The sequence below is a fragment of the Filicampus tigris genome, chromosome 8 (assembly GCF_054856515.1).
Source record: "Filicampus tigris isolate MCC_2025a chromosome 8, RoL_Ftig_1.0, whole genome shotgun sequence".
Classification (NCBI taxonomy): Eukaryota; Metazoa; Chordata; class Actinopteri; order Syngnathiformes; family Syngnathidae; genus Filicampus; species Filicampus tigris.
Window position 1 is genome coordinate 5,153,759 of NC_141224.1, and position 15,634 is coordinate 5,169,392.

General features: G+C 40.4%; 2 protein-coding genes and 1 non-coding gene across 3 annotated transcripts; all 3 read left to right on the forward strand.

Moving 5' to 3' along the window:
- The first annotated feature begins 3,607 nt into the window (after positions 1-3,607).
- On the forward strand, positions 3,608-9,701 carry LOC147143145 (nuclear inhibitor of protein phosphatase 1-like). The gene is made up of 7 exons (XM_086037198.1): positions 3,608-3,764; positions 4,199-4,259; positions 5,092-5,245; positions 6,026-6,243; positions 6,328-6,472; positions 6,664-6,728; positions 7,848-9,701. The coding sequence occupies exons 1-7, from the start codon at positions 3,712-3,714 to the stop codon at positions 8,199-8,201; spliced, it is 1,050 nt and encodes a 349-aa protein (XP_085893324.1). The 5' UTR covers positions 3,608-3,711; the 3' UTR covers positions 8,202-9,701.
- Positions 4,836-5,006, forward strand: LOC147143146 (small Cajal body-specific RNA 1). Its single transcript, XR_015088000.1, has one exon.
- Positions 9,702-10,297: 596 nt separating the features above from the next.
- Positions 10,298-15,592, forward strand: LOC147143147 (NADH dehydrogenase [ubiquinone] flavoprotein 1, mitochondrial-like). Its single transcript, XM_086037196.1, has 10 exons — positions 10,298-10,527; positions 11,039-11,118; positions 11,210-11,380; positions 11,670-11,853; positions 12,066-12,255; positions 13,416-13,628; positions 14,302-14,468; positions 14,551-14,632; positions 14,827-14,972; positions 15,044-15,592. The coding sequence occupies exons 1-10, from the start codon at positions 10,444-10,446 to the stop codon at positions 15,137-15,139; spliced, it is 1,413 nt and encodes a 470-aa protein (XP_085893322.1). The 5' UTR covers positions 10,298-10,443; the 3' UTR covers positions 15,140-15,592.
- Positions 15,593-15,634: the final 42 nt, after the last annotated feature.

Consider the following 15,634-nt stretch of genomic DNA (forward strand, 5'->3'; position numbering starts at 1 on the left):
TTATGAAAATTTTTGGAGGCAAAAGAAAACAGCAAAACAAATGAGTCAGCGGTCAGAAGCAGAAGAAAAGTCGGCAAAAACGAACAAAGACTTTGTGCACGTATAGAGTTTTTAAAAAATTGATATCCTTGTCTTGCCATTTCATACTGTATGTAAATTGAAATGAAAGCCATATCTTTGATCCAGATCACAAATCGCAGCTGTAATTTCAATATGACTCCAATTTGGCCTTTTATTGGAGAGCGCGGAAAAAGAAATGATGTCCTCTGAGATATGATCAAATAAAATACTTTTGGGGGGGGGGAGGGGGACAATTTTAATATTAGAATGCAATATAGTCTTCTATAGAAAGTGAATATGAAGATGAGTCACTCTGGTTAAAATGAAGGAAGTCATCAATAGACAATTCAATTGAAATTAAATCACCAGAGGGAAGGGCTACGCTTATGAGGAGGTAGGTTGGTGAATGTCTAATAACCAAATCATAATACAAGACCACACATGACTTGAGTGATATCGCTACAAAACAATTATCGATCCAACGACGATTGTCTTGGGCACATCATAGCTTGTCTATGTATTTTCTGCATCACGAAATAATCTGACGTAACAACGTGGTTGTCGTTGAAGCTTTTTCTAATAAATGATTACCTTATTTGACCACACGAAAAGGTCACATGATTGGGAACCATTTCAGTCCAATGCACTACAAACTACATGCGCAAAAATAAACATGTTCAATGGCTACCAAACGCGATCATGACCGTGTTTGTACAAGCGCAAGTTGCAAGTAATACAGATATTATTTGGCATGCACGTGTACCTAATGAAGCGGCCATCGAATATTTTTTTCCTGTTTAGTCAACATGAGCTTGACTTTTAATCATCATTGTGTGGCTCCATGCAATACGCACTCATCGTACAGTCATATTACTAACAATAAAAGATGATCCGCTGCTAAGAAGGAATGGCCTAGGAAATGTGCCAAAAAGAAAAATCTTTCAGTATGATGAATACATTTATAATCACGTTATCATATCATGCACACCATATAACCATAATGCATAAACTTGTGGCATTAGTGTCAAGGATGGAGTAATGCAAATACACTTAGTGTTCATACTTCATGTCTTAATGCCACAAGAAATCTCGTTCCCCTCACGGGACGTCAACTGATGACAAATGTGAGCCCCTCGTCTCCTCGGAATTTTACCCCTTCATGCATAATTCCTTCATCTGCCCGCCCACTTTCCCCACTTGAGTGTCTCCTGCATCCGGGATTGACAGGCAAGGACACACTGGATGCTGACAAGATTTGAAGCGTTTCTCTAATTTGCTTTGGAAAATTCAGCTCCTCGAGACAGTTTCACTTAGCAAACATGACGTTTTGGCAGGTGTGTCTATCGCAAGTGCAGCCACAAAAAAAGTCTCAGGAAGCCATGTCAAAAAAAGACAAGGAAGTCTGCCATTATGGTTTGAAGCAGACATTTTAGACTCATATCCAGGATGTCTGCAGACTTTTTATACAGAACCCAGCTACGGTGTGACATTGTTCTAGATGGATGGGTAGACAGATAGACAGATAAAGCTAAAATAAACTATGTTCAAACAAAGGAAGTCGAACTCAAATATTCTAAGATCGAAACACTACGCAAGATGAACTGAGTCCGGGTAGCTATTATGAACTAAAAGCTATGCTAAAAAAAACTCCCAACGATAAATGAGTTCAAATAAAAAAAGCTATGCTAAATCAAACTACCGTAATTGATAAGAACAGTGTATGGCTTTACTAAACAAAGTTAACATAGGCAATTACAAACTAAAGTAAGCAAATTGAACAAAGGCCAAACTACAGCAAGTAAAACTAAAATAAGATCAGCTAGTGAAAATAAGCTAGCTTTTAACTGAGTGTAGTTTAGCCTAACTCATGGCTATGCTAAACTACACTCAGTTAAAATAAACAAAGCTAACATAGGCAAACTGAGCTAGTGAAAATAAGCGGCGATAGGTGAGGCTAAACTAAACTAAGTTAGCATCACACTACAATGAACTGAGCCAAAATCAGCAAAGCTAAGCTAAAATAGTCTTGGAAAAGGAGCGTCAGTCTTAAGTGGACAGAGCACAGCACAAGCCTTTACTTCCTCCTGTGATAAATGATTCAAACCCAGCAAACAAACCTCCACAAAGGAACACAGCATTTTTTCGCTGTCATGTGAAAAACACTTATCTCCATTTTTTTCCATTTTCTTTTTTTTACCTGAATCATGTTTCCGCGTTACAGAAATCGCATTTAAGTGAAAATTAAAAAAAGTTTCCAAAATTGGAGATAAGTGTTTTTCACAGGACAATGACGTTTTTTGTTATTTATGTGCCATACTTCAGAAAACTAGACAATTACAAAGTTTCAACCTGGTGGTGACCTTTTATGCAGCTGATCCAGGCAGATACCATCCGATACTCATTCCCATTGTATCGCATAGGATCACGTACAACAAACAGAAGGAGAGGAAAATCAATGTTTGGATCTATGAAGATGTTTCAACATTGTTGCGCCTGTCTTATGAAAGATTCTTCATCTCCAACTGTGTCTTCAGATGACATTTGACTGATAACATGTCAACCATGAAATGCTTTGATCTCATAGGTCACAACTGCTGCAGGAGGGGAAAAAAAATATTCTGGGAATAATGTTGCTTTTTATTTTTTCTGTAGAAACATAGCCATAATATTACAAGAATTTAAGTTATATTTTATTAGGTGAATTCTGAAATTGATACATAGACACCCACCAGGGTTAAAATAATTTTAGACTCGTCATATTTCGTTTTGACTTTTCAAAAAAAAATTCAATTCGTTTTTTAATTCATTTTTAGAGCGCTTTGTTGGTTGTTTATTAGTTTTTATATTTTTGAAAATGCTTCACTTTAGTTCAGTTTTTGGGGGGGTTTAGTATTTGTTTTGTGTCATTATATAAGGAATATTTTTTGAGTGCAACATAAAAAAGATCACAATAAATATTGTATAATAAAGCAAACTACAATTCCTAAATAAATTTTCCTTATTATGCACTGCGGAACAATACAAATAAATACATTTAAAATAAACCCTGAAAGCTCATGTATGAAATTAATTGACAAAGACAGGTCATTTCCACTATAATTATAGTTTAAATTAGTTTTATAAACGTAAAATGTAGTTTTAGTTAGTTTTCTTTGTTTTTTTTAAAGCACTCTCATTTTTATTTTATTTTGTTAATGAAAATGTTTATTTTTTTTCAATTTTAGTGTTAGTTATTTCATGAGCTTTTGTTAACTAATAACCTTGACACACACGTAATGTCGTAGGTATTTCATTATGTAATACCTAACTCTTATTTGTGATTTTTTTTTAACCAGCAAAAACACTTTATACTGTATTGACATTTTTTGCGTGGGGGATAATACAACTTTCAGTTTGTAAACCTTGTCCAGCAATACTGTGCCTTTTTTTATCCACGAGGGAAACTCACTTTCAAAAATTAAAGGGAAAAAAAATTAAGAAATTATGACATGTATCCAATTTTCCTAAATAAACAATAGCACGATAAACTCGTCGTAATCATGTCTGCCTTGGGGGCTAGAGTCATTTTATTGGTAGAACTCCAATTCCCAACAGCCCCCGCGTTCCGGAATTACCCAGCACACTCCACGGCTTTGAGAGGATGAGGCCAAGATGGCGACGAAAACTAGTACAGAGGGCCCTCCTCCTTTTGATTGTCCAACATGGTGAGAAACTGCACTATCTTATCGTGTAACACTGGGGCGCGATACAATCGTTGATGCACCGAAAGGCTGTCAAATGTTTACAAAGTTGAATAATCCTCGTTTAGCGGATGCCTTTTTCTGATTTTCACCGGTGCTGCTAGCCATAGCATTTCGCCGATGCTAGGCAGCTTGCGATGTCTGCGGCGAGGGAGTTCATTGAACATGTCGATCGCATCTGAAAATGCTCATTTTGTCAGTACTGAAGGCAATTTATTGACACAGCGATGAAGGGAATTTGCTTTGTTTTTATGCATTTCTTAATGAAGTGGTTCTTTCTCCACGATCGAGGTCGAAGTCAATTTTATGTTTGCAAAATGTAAATCATGACTCATTCATTGCACTTGGGTCTCTTGAGAGTGTGATTATGACTAGGTTTAAGATGCACTCCATTTCAGGGGAGGCAAGCCACCTGTCGGCCTCCATCTTGATGTGATGAAGGGAGACAAACTGATAGAGGTAAGAAGAAAGTGATACTAACAGTGGTTCTCAACGGCAGCCACCCTGCGACATTTTGTTTTTTCGAGGCCCACTTTTGTGGAAGTTAGGGAAAATGCTGAAAATATATTACTTAGAAATAGCACGAAATGTACTCCATTATTTAAAATCAGTAACCCCCATTGAAATGAATTGGAATGTCGTTAATCCGTTCCAGCTCTACTTTAAACCGGTATTTTGTTGCATGTTTGTAACACAGAAAAATTTGTATTTACTTATATTTATATATAAAACATAATAAACCAATAAAAGACCATTTATACTATAAAATGGTTTAATAAAGCATGATTACTGTATGTGGAGCTGGAAGTCACATCAAAAACAATGCTATGATGTAAGTTTCTGTCATTTGTAAAGTGTTTGTTAATAGTTGTTTTTCCATCAAATAAACAACAATAATTGATTAATGATCAGTAATTAATACATACACTTAAATGCTAAATAAAATTTCATCCGATCATTCAACTAATCAATGGAATAATCGCTTCTAAAAATATTCGACAGTGACAGCCCTGGTGTGAATGGGTTTGAATTGAATAGCACCAGATACAAGCCCGGCAGCCCAGTGAGTCTCAGTTGTGTTGCACACTGGCCTCCATCTCCATGGCTGCATGGCTCCCGAAAGGTGCGAGAGCAACACTGAGCCCTGATATTTAAGCTTCTCAGTGGGGAGTGCCACTGTTGGAGTTATGGCTCAGAGGCACAGCCGATAGACTGCAAATTGTTGGCTGGCCAATGCGCCCAATGACAAAGGGCTTTCTGTCTTGTCTCTTTTTCTTTTTTTCTTCTTCAGAAACTGATCATAGACGAAAAGAAGTTCTACTTGTTCGGCAGGAATCCGGACTGGTGCGACTTCACCATCGACCATCAGTCGTGCTCGCGCGTCCACGCCGCCCTGGTCTACCACAAACACCTGAAGAGGCTCTTTCTCATCGACCTCAACAGCAGTAAGACGCCATCAGAATGAATTTGTACAAATGGAGGCCTGCTCTCTAATCAACTCAACTCTAAGTGAATCTGGTACTGACTGCAGTTGAGTAACTAAACATCTCTGGATGCTATTTGAGGAAATAAGGTAATTTCCCCCCCAAAAATGTTTATGTTAGTTGACAGAAATGACAAAAAAGAATTGTAAAAAAAAAAAAAAAAGGAAATTGAATTGTAAAAAATTTCCTCTTCTCAATTAAATGACCAATAACCTCCACAGTTGAGTAACAAAATGTCTGTGGCTGCTATTTGAGGCAATACTCATAATTTAGATGTCAGAAATTCGTACAAATTAAGTCCTCATTGCTAATCAATGCCTGGTAGTAACTGTTTAACCAACTAGGTATTTTTTAAATATTTGATATTAGTTGACAAATTGTTTTAACTTTGTATGAATAAATAATAATCTACATATTAATGTTAGATTAAAGTAGTTCTAAATTTTTACAAATAAAGGTCTCCTCTCTAATAAATGGCCAGCACCGTCCGCAGTTGAGTAACTAAATAACTGGCCACTATTTTAGTCAATATTTTTATATATATATATATATATATATATATATATATATTTGAATTATTTTTTTTATTCCAATTTTCCTCCGCTCTTTATTTTGACTGGAATCTACTTCCTCATAATTCATCCACTTTACATCTTTCCAATTTCAATCTATTTCTTGCTTTGGATTTGAACTCCTCCATAATCAAATTATTAAGCACGTTGCCCGTGTCGTTGTTTGCAGCACACGGTACCTTCCTCGGGCACATCCGCCTGGAGGCGCACAAGCCCCAGCAGGTTCCCATCGACTCCACTCTGTCTTTTGGGGCATCCACGCGTACCTACACCATCCGAGAGAAACCCCAAAGCCAGGGAGGCGCCGGCACCGGTGACATTAAAATCGGAGACGAGGACGAGCTGAAAGGGCTTCTCGGGCTCCCCGAGGAGGAGACGGAGCTGGAGGTGTGTTTACTTAGCGGGGTGGTATTTGTTAAGAAGTCTCCCGGGTTATGGTTGTATTTTACCGTCCCACAATTTCACAACCAGAACCTGACCGAGTTCAACACGGCCCACAACAAGCGCATCTCCACGCTGACCATCGAGGAGGGCAACCTGGACATCCAGAGGCCCAAGAGGAAGAGGAGGAACTCCCGCGTCACCTTCAATGACGAGGACTCCATCATCAATCCGGGTACGCATGGAAAATATTTTTCAAATTCCGTTTTGAGTATGTGCCGAGGTTATTGTAGTGTACAGGATAACTACCACTGAGTTTGGGGAAAAAAAACAACATTCGTAAACAAAATCAAATAAAATTGAGTGTGTTTTGAAAAACGCGAACGCGAACTGAAAGGACATTTTCCGTTCACAAATGCCTAACAGAGGACATCGACCCTTCGGTGGGACGCTTTCGGAACATGGTGCAGACGGCCGTCGTCCCCATCAAGGTAAGAAACTTAGGGAGGGAAGTCAACCCCTAAAAAATCTTTGCAGTAATATGTTCTATGCACCTTCACTAGTCTAAACATAAAATTCTGATTAATATTGCGTTGGTGAAATATGAGTTAAGCAACAAAATTCACCGTTTTTTAGCCATCTCAGGGGGTGGCCGTTTTGTCACTTTCTTTCGACTTAAAATGACATCACAGTTGCTCAGGGCTCTGGTAACGACCAATCACGGCTCAGCTGTTTTTCCGAAGCTGATCCCTGAGCAACTGTGATTTCATTTTCAGTCGATGACAAGTGGCAAAATGGCCGTCCCCTGAGATGTACAAAAACGGGTGGATTTTACTGCTTAACTCATATTCCACCAACGCAATATTAATGAGAATGCCATGTTTCGACTAGTGGGGCTGCACAAAACCAGAGTTGGGAAATTCAGATCCAGAAAGTAAAAACCCTGCCACAGTTTGTCTCTACTCAACTGAGCTCGTTTACCTGCCGGTTGAGTAGAAGAACCTGTGGCTAAAGCCAAACTGTGACCTGGATTTTCCATCTCTGCACAGAACATATTCTTGTGAAAAAAAACAACAACAACAAAAAAAAACATTTTTTTCAAGAATATGTTCTATGCAAGCCCACTAGTTGAAAGAGGGCATTCTGATAAATATTGTATTTGTGGAATAAGATTTAATCCACTCGTTTTTAGCCATCTTTGGGGCGGCCATTTTGTCACTTCTGTCGACTGTAAATGACATCACAACTGCTCAGGGCTCAGGTAATGACCAATCACGGCCGACCTGTTTTCTGAAGCTGAGCCGTGATTGGTCGTTACCTTAGCCCTGAGCAGTTGTGATGTCATTTTCGTTCGACAGGGGTGACAAAATGGCCGCCCCCTGAGATGGCTAAAAAGGGGTGGATTTTGCTGCTTAACTCCTATTCCACCAACGCAATATTAATCAGAATGCCATGTTTCAACTAGTGATTTGTTGAGATATGAACCGCTGTTCAGCTGTTTTATTTATTTATTTTACACTTGTCTGTAATGAGAAACAGTCTTAAAAAAAAAAAACACTTTCCCAAGTTTATTTTCTAAACGTGTAGTTGTTGTGCTCTCCGTGCGGCAGAAACGTCGCTCCGACGGCCACAACACGTTGGGTCTGGACGACTTTGCCTCCAAGCGCATGCACGGTTACTCCCTGAGCGGCGGTCTCTACGGAGACCTGCCCCCCACCAGCCACGAGACCCAGCCCACGGGAGCCCCGGGCGGCGCCTCCATGCAGGGCGGCCTCCCCTTGCCCTTCCCCAACCCAGCCCCGGAGGTGGACCTGGCCCCCGAGGCTCCCCGCCGCCCCGTCACCCTCGCCCCCACCCCGGTTACGGTGCCCTACCTCCCAGAGACGCACAACGAGCCACGCAAAAAGAAGTACGCCAAAGAAGCGTGGCCGGGCAAGAAGCCCACGCCGTCGCTACTCATCTGAGCAGCTCGGCCCCCCCACCCCGACTCTCAAGTACCGGCAGGGCACGGTGGGTGACTGCGACCCGCTACTCTCCTCACGTCTTATTTTAGAGGTCGCTTCATGTTGAGGCTCAACGCCCCAAAGGAGCTGCGTACAAACAAAATAACATTTTGAGCCACCGTGAGAAGTGTCACATGTTTCTTCTTCTATGTTTTACACTTGTTTTCCACTCTTTTCAATGTTTTTGCAAACGCTATTAATAAATGGCAAAAGGATATTTTTATACCCCATATTTTTGTGTGACAAGGCACAACTCGGTAGGGAATCAGTGTGTTTTTTGTGTGAATACGCTGCTCACGAAAAGTTGGGGATGTTTGGGCTTTTGGGTGAAATTTCAGCATGAACCTAAAATGCACTTTAACATTTGCAGGACAACTTCATTTGAAAAATGTAATTGTGATTTATTTTCCTGAATATTGCGATATAATATGCGATTATTTTTTCCAAGATCCTCTTCCCAAGTATTTTTTAACATTCCCAGATTTATGATACATGTTTTGGTTTTATCGGTTAGGCTTAGGCAAAAAATAAAGACAAAGCAATGAGTTAATATGAAAGACGGTTTATCTACTTGTTAGACTTACTCACTAAATGCTTTGACTTGCTGCCTTTTAAGCATTCGCGGCTGCAACTTCACAAAATTCTACCAAACAAGTGTGGCGTCAAGATAAGTCAGTAAATCTTAAATCAGATTGTAACCAAATCTGTGGCTTTATCCCTTCAACTTGACATGTTTCACAAAACGATATGTAAACATGTGCATTGCAGAACGTATCTAGATATTACATAATAAATTCAATACACTCATTAAAAACAAAGACAACTGACCAATCAGTACAATATGCCCCCCGCCCCCACATTGCATAATTTATTTTAAAATTTCATTGTATCACATTGTGATGTTTATTTCAATTCAATTGTTCAGCCATATTTTGAATGCACACTGTCAACTGTTGAACGTTTCAGTGCTTTTTGCACAACTTAATTGATGAGCTTCATGACAATGTGATTTTTTTTGCGTTTAATTATGTATCATGGGTTCATGATTGTGCGCAAACTGGATGCATGTTGTTATTATCCTCTCTTTTAAGTGCTTTGCCGCCATCTTGTGGCAAAGCAGACGACTCAGTCGCTTAGAAAAAATTGTATGTGGGACAGTTCAAATGCAACCTGTGGCTGCATTTTCAGAAGCAAAGTGTTAATAATACACTATCACAAACAGAAAGAAACAGGGTCTACTTTCTTATTCTGATGTTAAAAAAAAACGCCTATAAGAAGTTATAATGAACTTAGGACACATTTTAGATGCAAAGGAATTTTCTTGCAAGCCTTATCGTAAAACTTCACCTAAAAGCCCTAACTTTTTGTGAGCTGTGTATATGCTCATGGTATTGTACGTATTTTAACTCCGTCTCTGTGATGTGTTTGACTCAATGCTAATTAAAAAAAATCTTGCGGTCATCTTTGTAGTTAATAAATGGCGGCTACTGCTCACGTCAGTTTTCAAGCAGGATAGACAAAGGATCCTTGGTTTTGCAAGAGTTGCTTTTCAAGGCAACAGCGTAACCCGCAATGTCATAATTAAAAGGGAAAACTATTTTTCCTATTGTTCATTAACACTGGTCAACAGAAAATTGTAATCAGAAATGGCTTTATGCCTCCCTAAATATATTTTTGACGCTGACTAAAAAAATATTAAAACTTTTTTTCTCGCACATCAGATTTTTGAGGTACTGTTACCATTTTTATTTCTTCTTTTTAAGTTTGATTTATGAACGCTTGTGCAATAAGGATTTACCATGTGTTGTAATTAGCTGCACGTTTCAGAAAAAAATCCACTTTATTGCTGAACCTAACAATATTACTAAATATATCTATATCACAAATATTACTATATCACATACTATCATATCTTTTTATTAAAATGTAAAATTACATGGAATGACTACACCATATTTTATTTAATTGATGAAAAGTACTAAAATCTCACGTTGTCTACGTTTTTTGTTTGTACGTATTTCAGTCTGAGCCCGGAAGTGACGTGGGTACCACTTTAATCCTATTATTTTAATGAAGCAGAAGACACGGCCGGTCACTGATTTTGACTTTCGATCACTAGTTCTTCCTTGTTGTGTTCAAGTGACGCGGAAGACGGAAAATACACACACAAACACACGAAACAAGTTTGACTTCACCTCTGAGGATGTTGACAGGCCGGAAATTTTGGACTGTCTTGTCGCGTCACGTGACTCCGTGCGCCACCTACTGTACTGCAGCTACCGATCAGGTACACACACTTACGCACACACACGATACAAAAACAAAGTAATGCATTTATTATATTATTGATATGACGACATTGCGTGTTACCATTTGCTTTACTTTAATGTACTCCACGTGTTCCTTCATCTTTGTCGAATATTACAACCACCTTCACCCACAAATTAGGAGTCGTAGTGAATTCATCATTCACAAATTGCTTCGTTCTGTTTCTTTACATTCTATTTACGTTATTACTGTGTGTTTCATAACATGAATCTGTTGGACTGCTATTTTCCTTTCCATTAAAAACACAGTACAAATATTTTTGTTGTGTTTGGTAGGCTGAAATCTAATCACGTTAATTAAGTGCACCTGGGTCCCTTAAAAGGCACTGTATGAATCATCCATCCATTATCTGTACTGCTCATATGTCATTATTGTTATTATAAGGTCCAACTTTTTTTGTCTTTATGTAGCGTTTATAAAAATAGATCATTGAATAAAATACGCTGTTGTTGTGATGATCCATGTTCCAGAAAGCAAAGAAGATCAAATTTGGTCCTCTGAGCGATGACGATCGAATCTTCACCAACTTGTACGGCCGACACGACTGGAGGTAAACGGCAAATGCGCTGACCGCTTGATGACGTTCGCTGAGCTTCCTCTTCACCTTCACCTTTGTCTTCGTCGTCTTCTCTGTGCTCCAGGCTGAAAGGGGCCCTGAGGCGAGGGGACTGGTACAAAACCAAAGAGATCCTCCTGAAGGGACCCGACTGGATCATCAACGAGGTGAAGACGTCCGGGCTGAGGGGCCGAGGAGGGGCGGGCTTCCCCAGCGGCATGAAGTGGAGCTTCATGAACAAACCCAGCGATGGCAGGTGCGAGCGAGGAAGCCACATACATTGGATATAAAAAGTCAACACACCCCTTTTCAAATGCGGGATTTTTGTCATGAGACCATGATAAATAATTTCAAAACTTTTCCCAACACAATTTTGACCAGTAACTTTTTCAAATCAGTTTTTTTTTAAAACTCTTTTTGAGAGAGGGAGTTACAATAACTGAGATAAAGGGGTGGCCACATATAATGCACATGCTAGAAACCACCCCTGAGCACACATAAAGGTTATGACGACGATCCATGTCTGAACACTGTCCCAATTGTAGGCCGAAGTACTTAGTAGTGAATGCGGATGAAGGTGAGCCCGGCACGTGTAAAGACCGCGAGATCATGCGTCACGACCCGCACAAGTTGCTGGAGGGCTGTCTGCTGGCCGGAAGAGCCATGAGCGCCCGCGCCGCGTACATCTACATCAGAGGAGAGTTCTACAACGAGTCGTCTAATGTGCAGGTACGCGCTGTCATTTTGGAGTGTTCAAACAACATTTGCAGCCCCATACTACGTTTATTAGCTAGCCAGACATATACTGAAAATGACAAATGTTGCCGTGCGTTGTGCTATAGTGTTTCCCCACTTGTGGTTCAGCGTTTTACACGCAGTCACCAATGCACTTCTCTTAAAAAAACATTTAAAAAAAAAAAAATGTGTGCGTCTTGACGCAGGTGGCTATCAGTGAGGCTTACCAAGCGGGGCTGATCGGAAAGGACGCGTGTGGCTCAGGGTACGACTTTGACGTGTTTGTGATGCGGGGGGCCGGCGCTTACATATGCGGAGAAGAGACGGCCCTCATCGAGTCGCTGGAAGGCAAACAAGGAAAACCGAGACTCAAGCCTCCTTTTCCCGCAGACATAGGTGAGCTCACCATACTCCTTTTACACTAGTCTATTATTCTATACTCGTCGCATTTGTTAAGGAGAAATTTGTTGGCAGCTTATTCCGTTTGTGTGCAGTATAACAGCTAAATGCAGCATGACCATGTTTACTTTGAACTCTGGGCTCCACTAATTGACTCAAGTCTGCAGATCGCAGAGCCCTACTGGCAGGGGCGGAGCCAGAACGTGGCTAATGGGTGGGCCTGGAAAAATAACGGTGGGCCTGAATATTTCCCTCACTGAGCACAATCCTCCTGTCCCGACACATCGTATATTCAAATGAAATGACAAACTGAATAATATGAAGTTCCGATCTTCCTTAGACAACCAACAATGATGCCATTCTCAATATCCAATAAAATAAAAAGTAAAAAAACACACAAGGAAACACAAATTTGAAAATAATTTAACTTCCTAATACTTAGTGGCCACATATGTGGAGAGCACTTTTCTCTCTCTGTGTCCCCAAGCGTGTGCATTGTAGAACTGTCGGTGTTGTGGACACATATGTGGGCACTTACACTGCCATCTTGTGGTCTCAGAAGAGTATTACATACTACAGTCAAAATACAGTATACAAAATACATTACAATACGGTACAAAAAACAAAAAGATGATGCTTAGTTTTTCTCCTAATTAGATTCCAATAAGCCCAAATAGCAAAAAGAAATAAAAAAATGCATGTAAAAAAACAGCTTGGGCCTTAGGAGGTTAATAACAATTTACTAAAAATGTAAAAGTATATATTTCATGAATCTCACTGGGTGGGCAGTGTATCAATCTGGGTGGGCTTGTGCACACCCATGGCTCCGCCCCTGCCTACTGGTCTTATAGTTACGTTTAGAAACGTAAATATTTTTTCAATTTTAGTTTTCTCGTTAGTTTGTGAACATTGTTCTGCATACATAAAATTACAACAAGGGAACTAAGAATAACTGCACATGTTAAAGGGGAAGTCAACCCAAATATATATTTTTTTCAAGAACATGCTCTATGCACGCTCGCTAGTTGAAACGAGGCAAAAAAAATGTGTGCCCCCCCTCAAATTTTTTTCTGTATTTCTAACAGTTAGCACGACAGTTAGCCGGGCTGCTACAGAACACTGGCATATGCATGTTTTTGTTTGCCTTCTGTATATAGGAGTGTTTGGTTGCCCGACGACTGTTTCCAACGTGGAGACAGTTGCCGTGGCACCTGCCATCTGCCGCAGGGGCGGAACTTGGTTCGCCAGCTTTGGAAGGGAGAGGAACTCCGGAACCAAGTTGTTCAACATCTCAGGTCACGTGAACACACCGTGCACCGTGGAGGAAGAGATGTCCATCCCCTTGAGGGAGCTGATAGAGAGGCACGCAGGTGTGTAAGAAGTGTATACCCCTGGTTCACGTTCCTCCAACTCTTCTTTCCCCCTCAATCAAGCAATCTAGATCTCAATCGCGGTTCAACCTAGTTAAAATGTTTTCCCCGTTGTGTCATTAGTCAACAATAGTCAATATTCAGCACTTCATTTAACCGGATAAAAAACAAATTGAGATTTAAAACCTCTCTCCACAAGTGCTTACCGTTTGAAAATGTAATGTCTTTGTTTGATCTGAATTCAGCATTAAGCTGAGTCAAACTGAACTGAACCGTGTCAAAAGCTGAACACAATAAGTGATTTTTCAAGCTGAAGAAGAATAATAAATTATTGTGTTAACATAAAAAATGGAACAGAGCATCAGGCATGTCATCACAAACATGATTCACATGAATTGTGAACAACAGTGGCCCTAATATGGAACCTTGAGGCACACCTTTTTGGGACATCCACGAAGGTTGCAAAAGGTAGCAAACCTATTTTGACAGGGTGCCGAAAAGAAAGTACAGGTATGTATTTTCACATGTAGGGAAAAAGTTGTTGGAAAAATAAACCCAATGTACAGTTGCGAAATCTACTGCAATTGGAAATTTCATATTTTGTACCTGATTTCAGTGTGTTTTTGTAAACAATTGTCTTCCCCCACTGTTATCTTTCTGTGTGCTGCCACAGGAGGAGTGAGGGGTGGTTGGGACAATCTATTAGGCGTGATCCCCGGGGGTTCCTCCACTCCCATCATACCTCGGCACGTGTGCGATGACGTGCTGATGGATTTCGACGACCTGGTGCGCGCCGAAAGCGCCTTGGGCACGGCCGCCATCATCGTCATGGATAAGTCGGTAAACAGCAGAGAAGAAAACCACTCTGCGGGAGACGATTCGTTTTTAGACCTGGTGTCAAGCGTTTTTCTCGTCCTCGCAGACTGACGTGATTCGAGCCATCGCGCGCTTGATTGAGTTCTACAAGCATGAGAGCTGCGGCCAGTGCACGCCTTGCAGAGAGGGTAAGCATCCAAAAACTCAAAAGATCGTGTAGTTAAGCCACTCCAGCATTTTATTTGATACTCTAAAATATATTCAAAACGTATTCTCTCATCCCTCATGTACGGTGCAAGCACCCCTTTAGACCCAGGGGGAAAAAAAAATCCCGGAGCCGTGCCTGCCTCTTTTGTTGTAATCTTTGTGAAATGCTTTTCAGGGGTAGACTGGATGAACGCAATGATGTGGAGATTTGTGAGAGGAGAGGCGGCCGTTTCTGAGATCGACATGATCTGGGAGCTGAGCAAGCAGATCGAAGGACATACCATTTGTGCACTGGGGGATGGAGCGGCTTGGCCCGTGCAGGTGCGCTCATCCACACACGACAGTCTAGTAAAGTGAGTGGGAGCCTTCATTCCGCATTTTGTCCCCCACAGGGACTGATACGCCATTTCCGTCCCGACATGGAGGCTCGCATCGCTCAGTACAACAAGAAAAATTCCCCAAGGCAGACAGACATTGAGATGATCTGAAATCAAATACAGTGGACCCCATATATTTGCAGTTTGGTATCCATGGATTCACTGATTTTTTTTTTCTTTCTTTTTTTTTCTCCCCCCAACATAAAAAAAAAAAAAAAAAAAAGAGGCGGGGGCAACTAAGGTTAGGGTCCACTTTACACTGTAGGAGGGGGATTCTAAAAGTACATATGGCTGGCATCGGACAGAATCCTTCTATCTCCAATATCATCACTTCATAGGACCCCAAAAAATATTGCATCGTCAGTCTCAATAACCTCGATTGGTCAATAATTTGTAAAAAAAATAACACGCAAGTGGATTCACCAATAGATTTGTGGAAGAAATATGAAATTCACCACATTATCACATAGGAGTTTTCCCGCCCGACGCATAAAAATATAAACGCTGTTGAATGATGTTTGCTATTTATTCTAATAAACCACACCTGAAACCAGTGCAAAATAATCAGTTTATCTCACTGGACAATGAAAAGCATATTTCTTCATT

Excerpts from the sequence above, each read along its gene's own strand:
- LOC147143145 (XM_086037198.1), top strand. The coding sequence starts at position 3,712 with ATGGCGACGAAAACTAGTACAGAGGGCCCTCCTCCTTTTGATTGTCCA. Across the intron at positions 6,244-6,327 it reads AGGAGGAGACGGAGCTGGAG|AACCTGACCGAGTTCAACAC; the intron begins GTGTGTTTACTT and ends TTTCACAACCAG. Across the intron at positions 6,729-7,847 it reads CGGCCGTCGTCCCCATCAAG|AAACGTCGCTCCGACGGCCA; the intron begins GTAAGAAACTTA and ends TCCGTGCGGCAG.
- LOC147143147 (XM_086037196.1), top strand. The coding sequence starts at position 10,444 with ATGTTGACAGGCCGGAAATTTTGGACTGTCTTGTCGCGTCACGTGACT. Across the intron at positions 10,528-11,038 it reads GTACTGCAGCTACCGATCAG|AAAGCAAAGAAGATCAAATT; the intron begins GTACACACACTT and ends TCCATGTTCCAG. Across the intron at positions 11,854-12,065 it reads ACGAGTCGTCTAATGTGCAG|GTGGCTATCAGTGAGGCTTA; the intron begins GTACGCGCTGTC and ends GTCTTGACGCAG.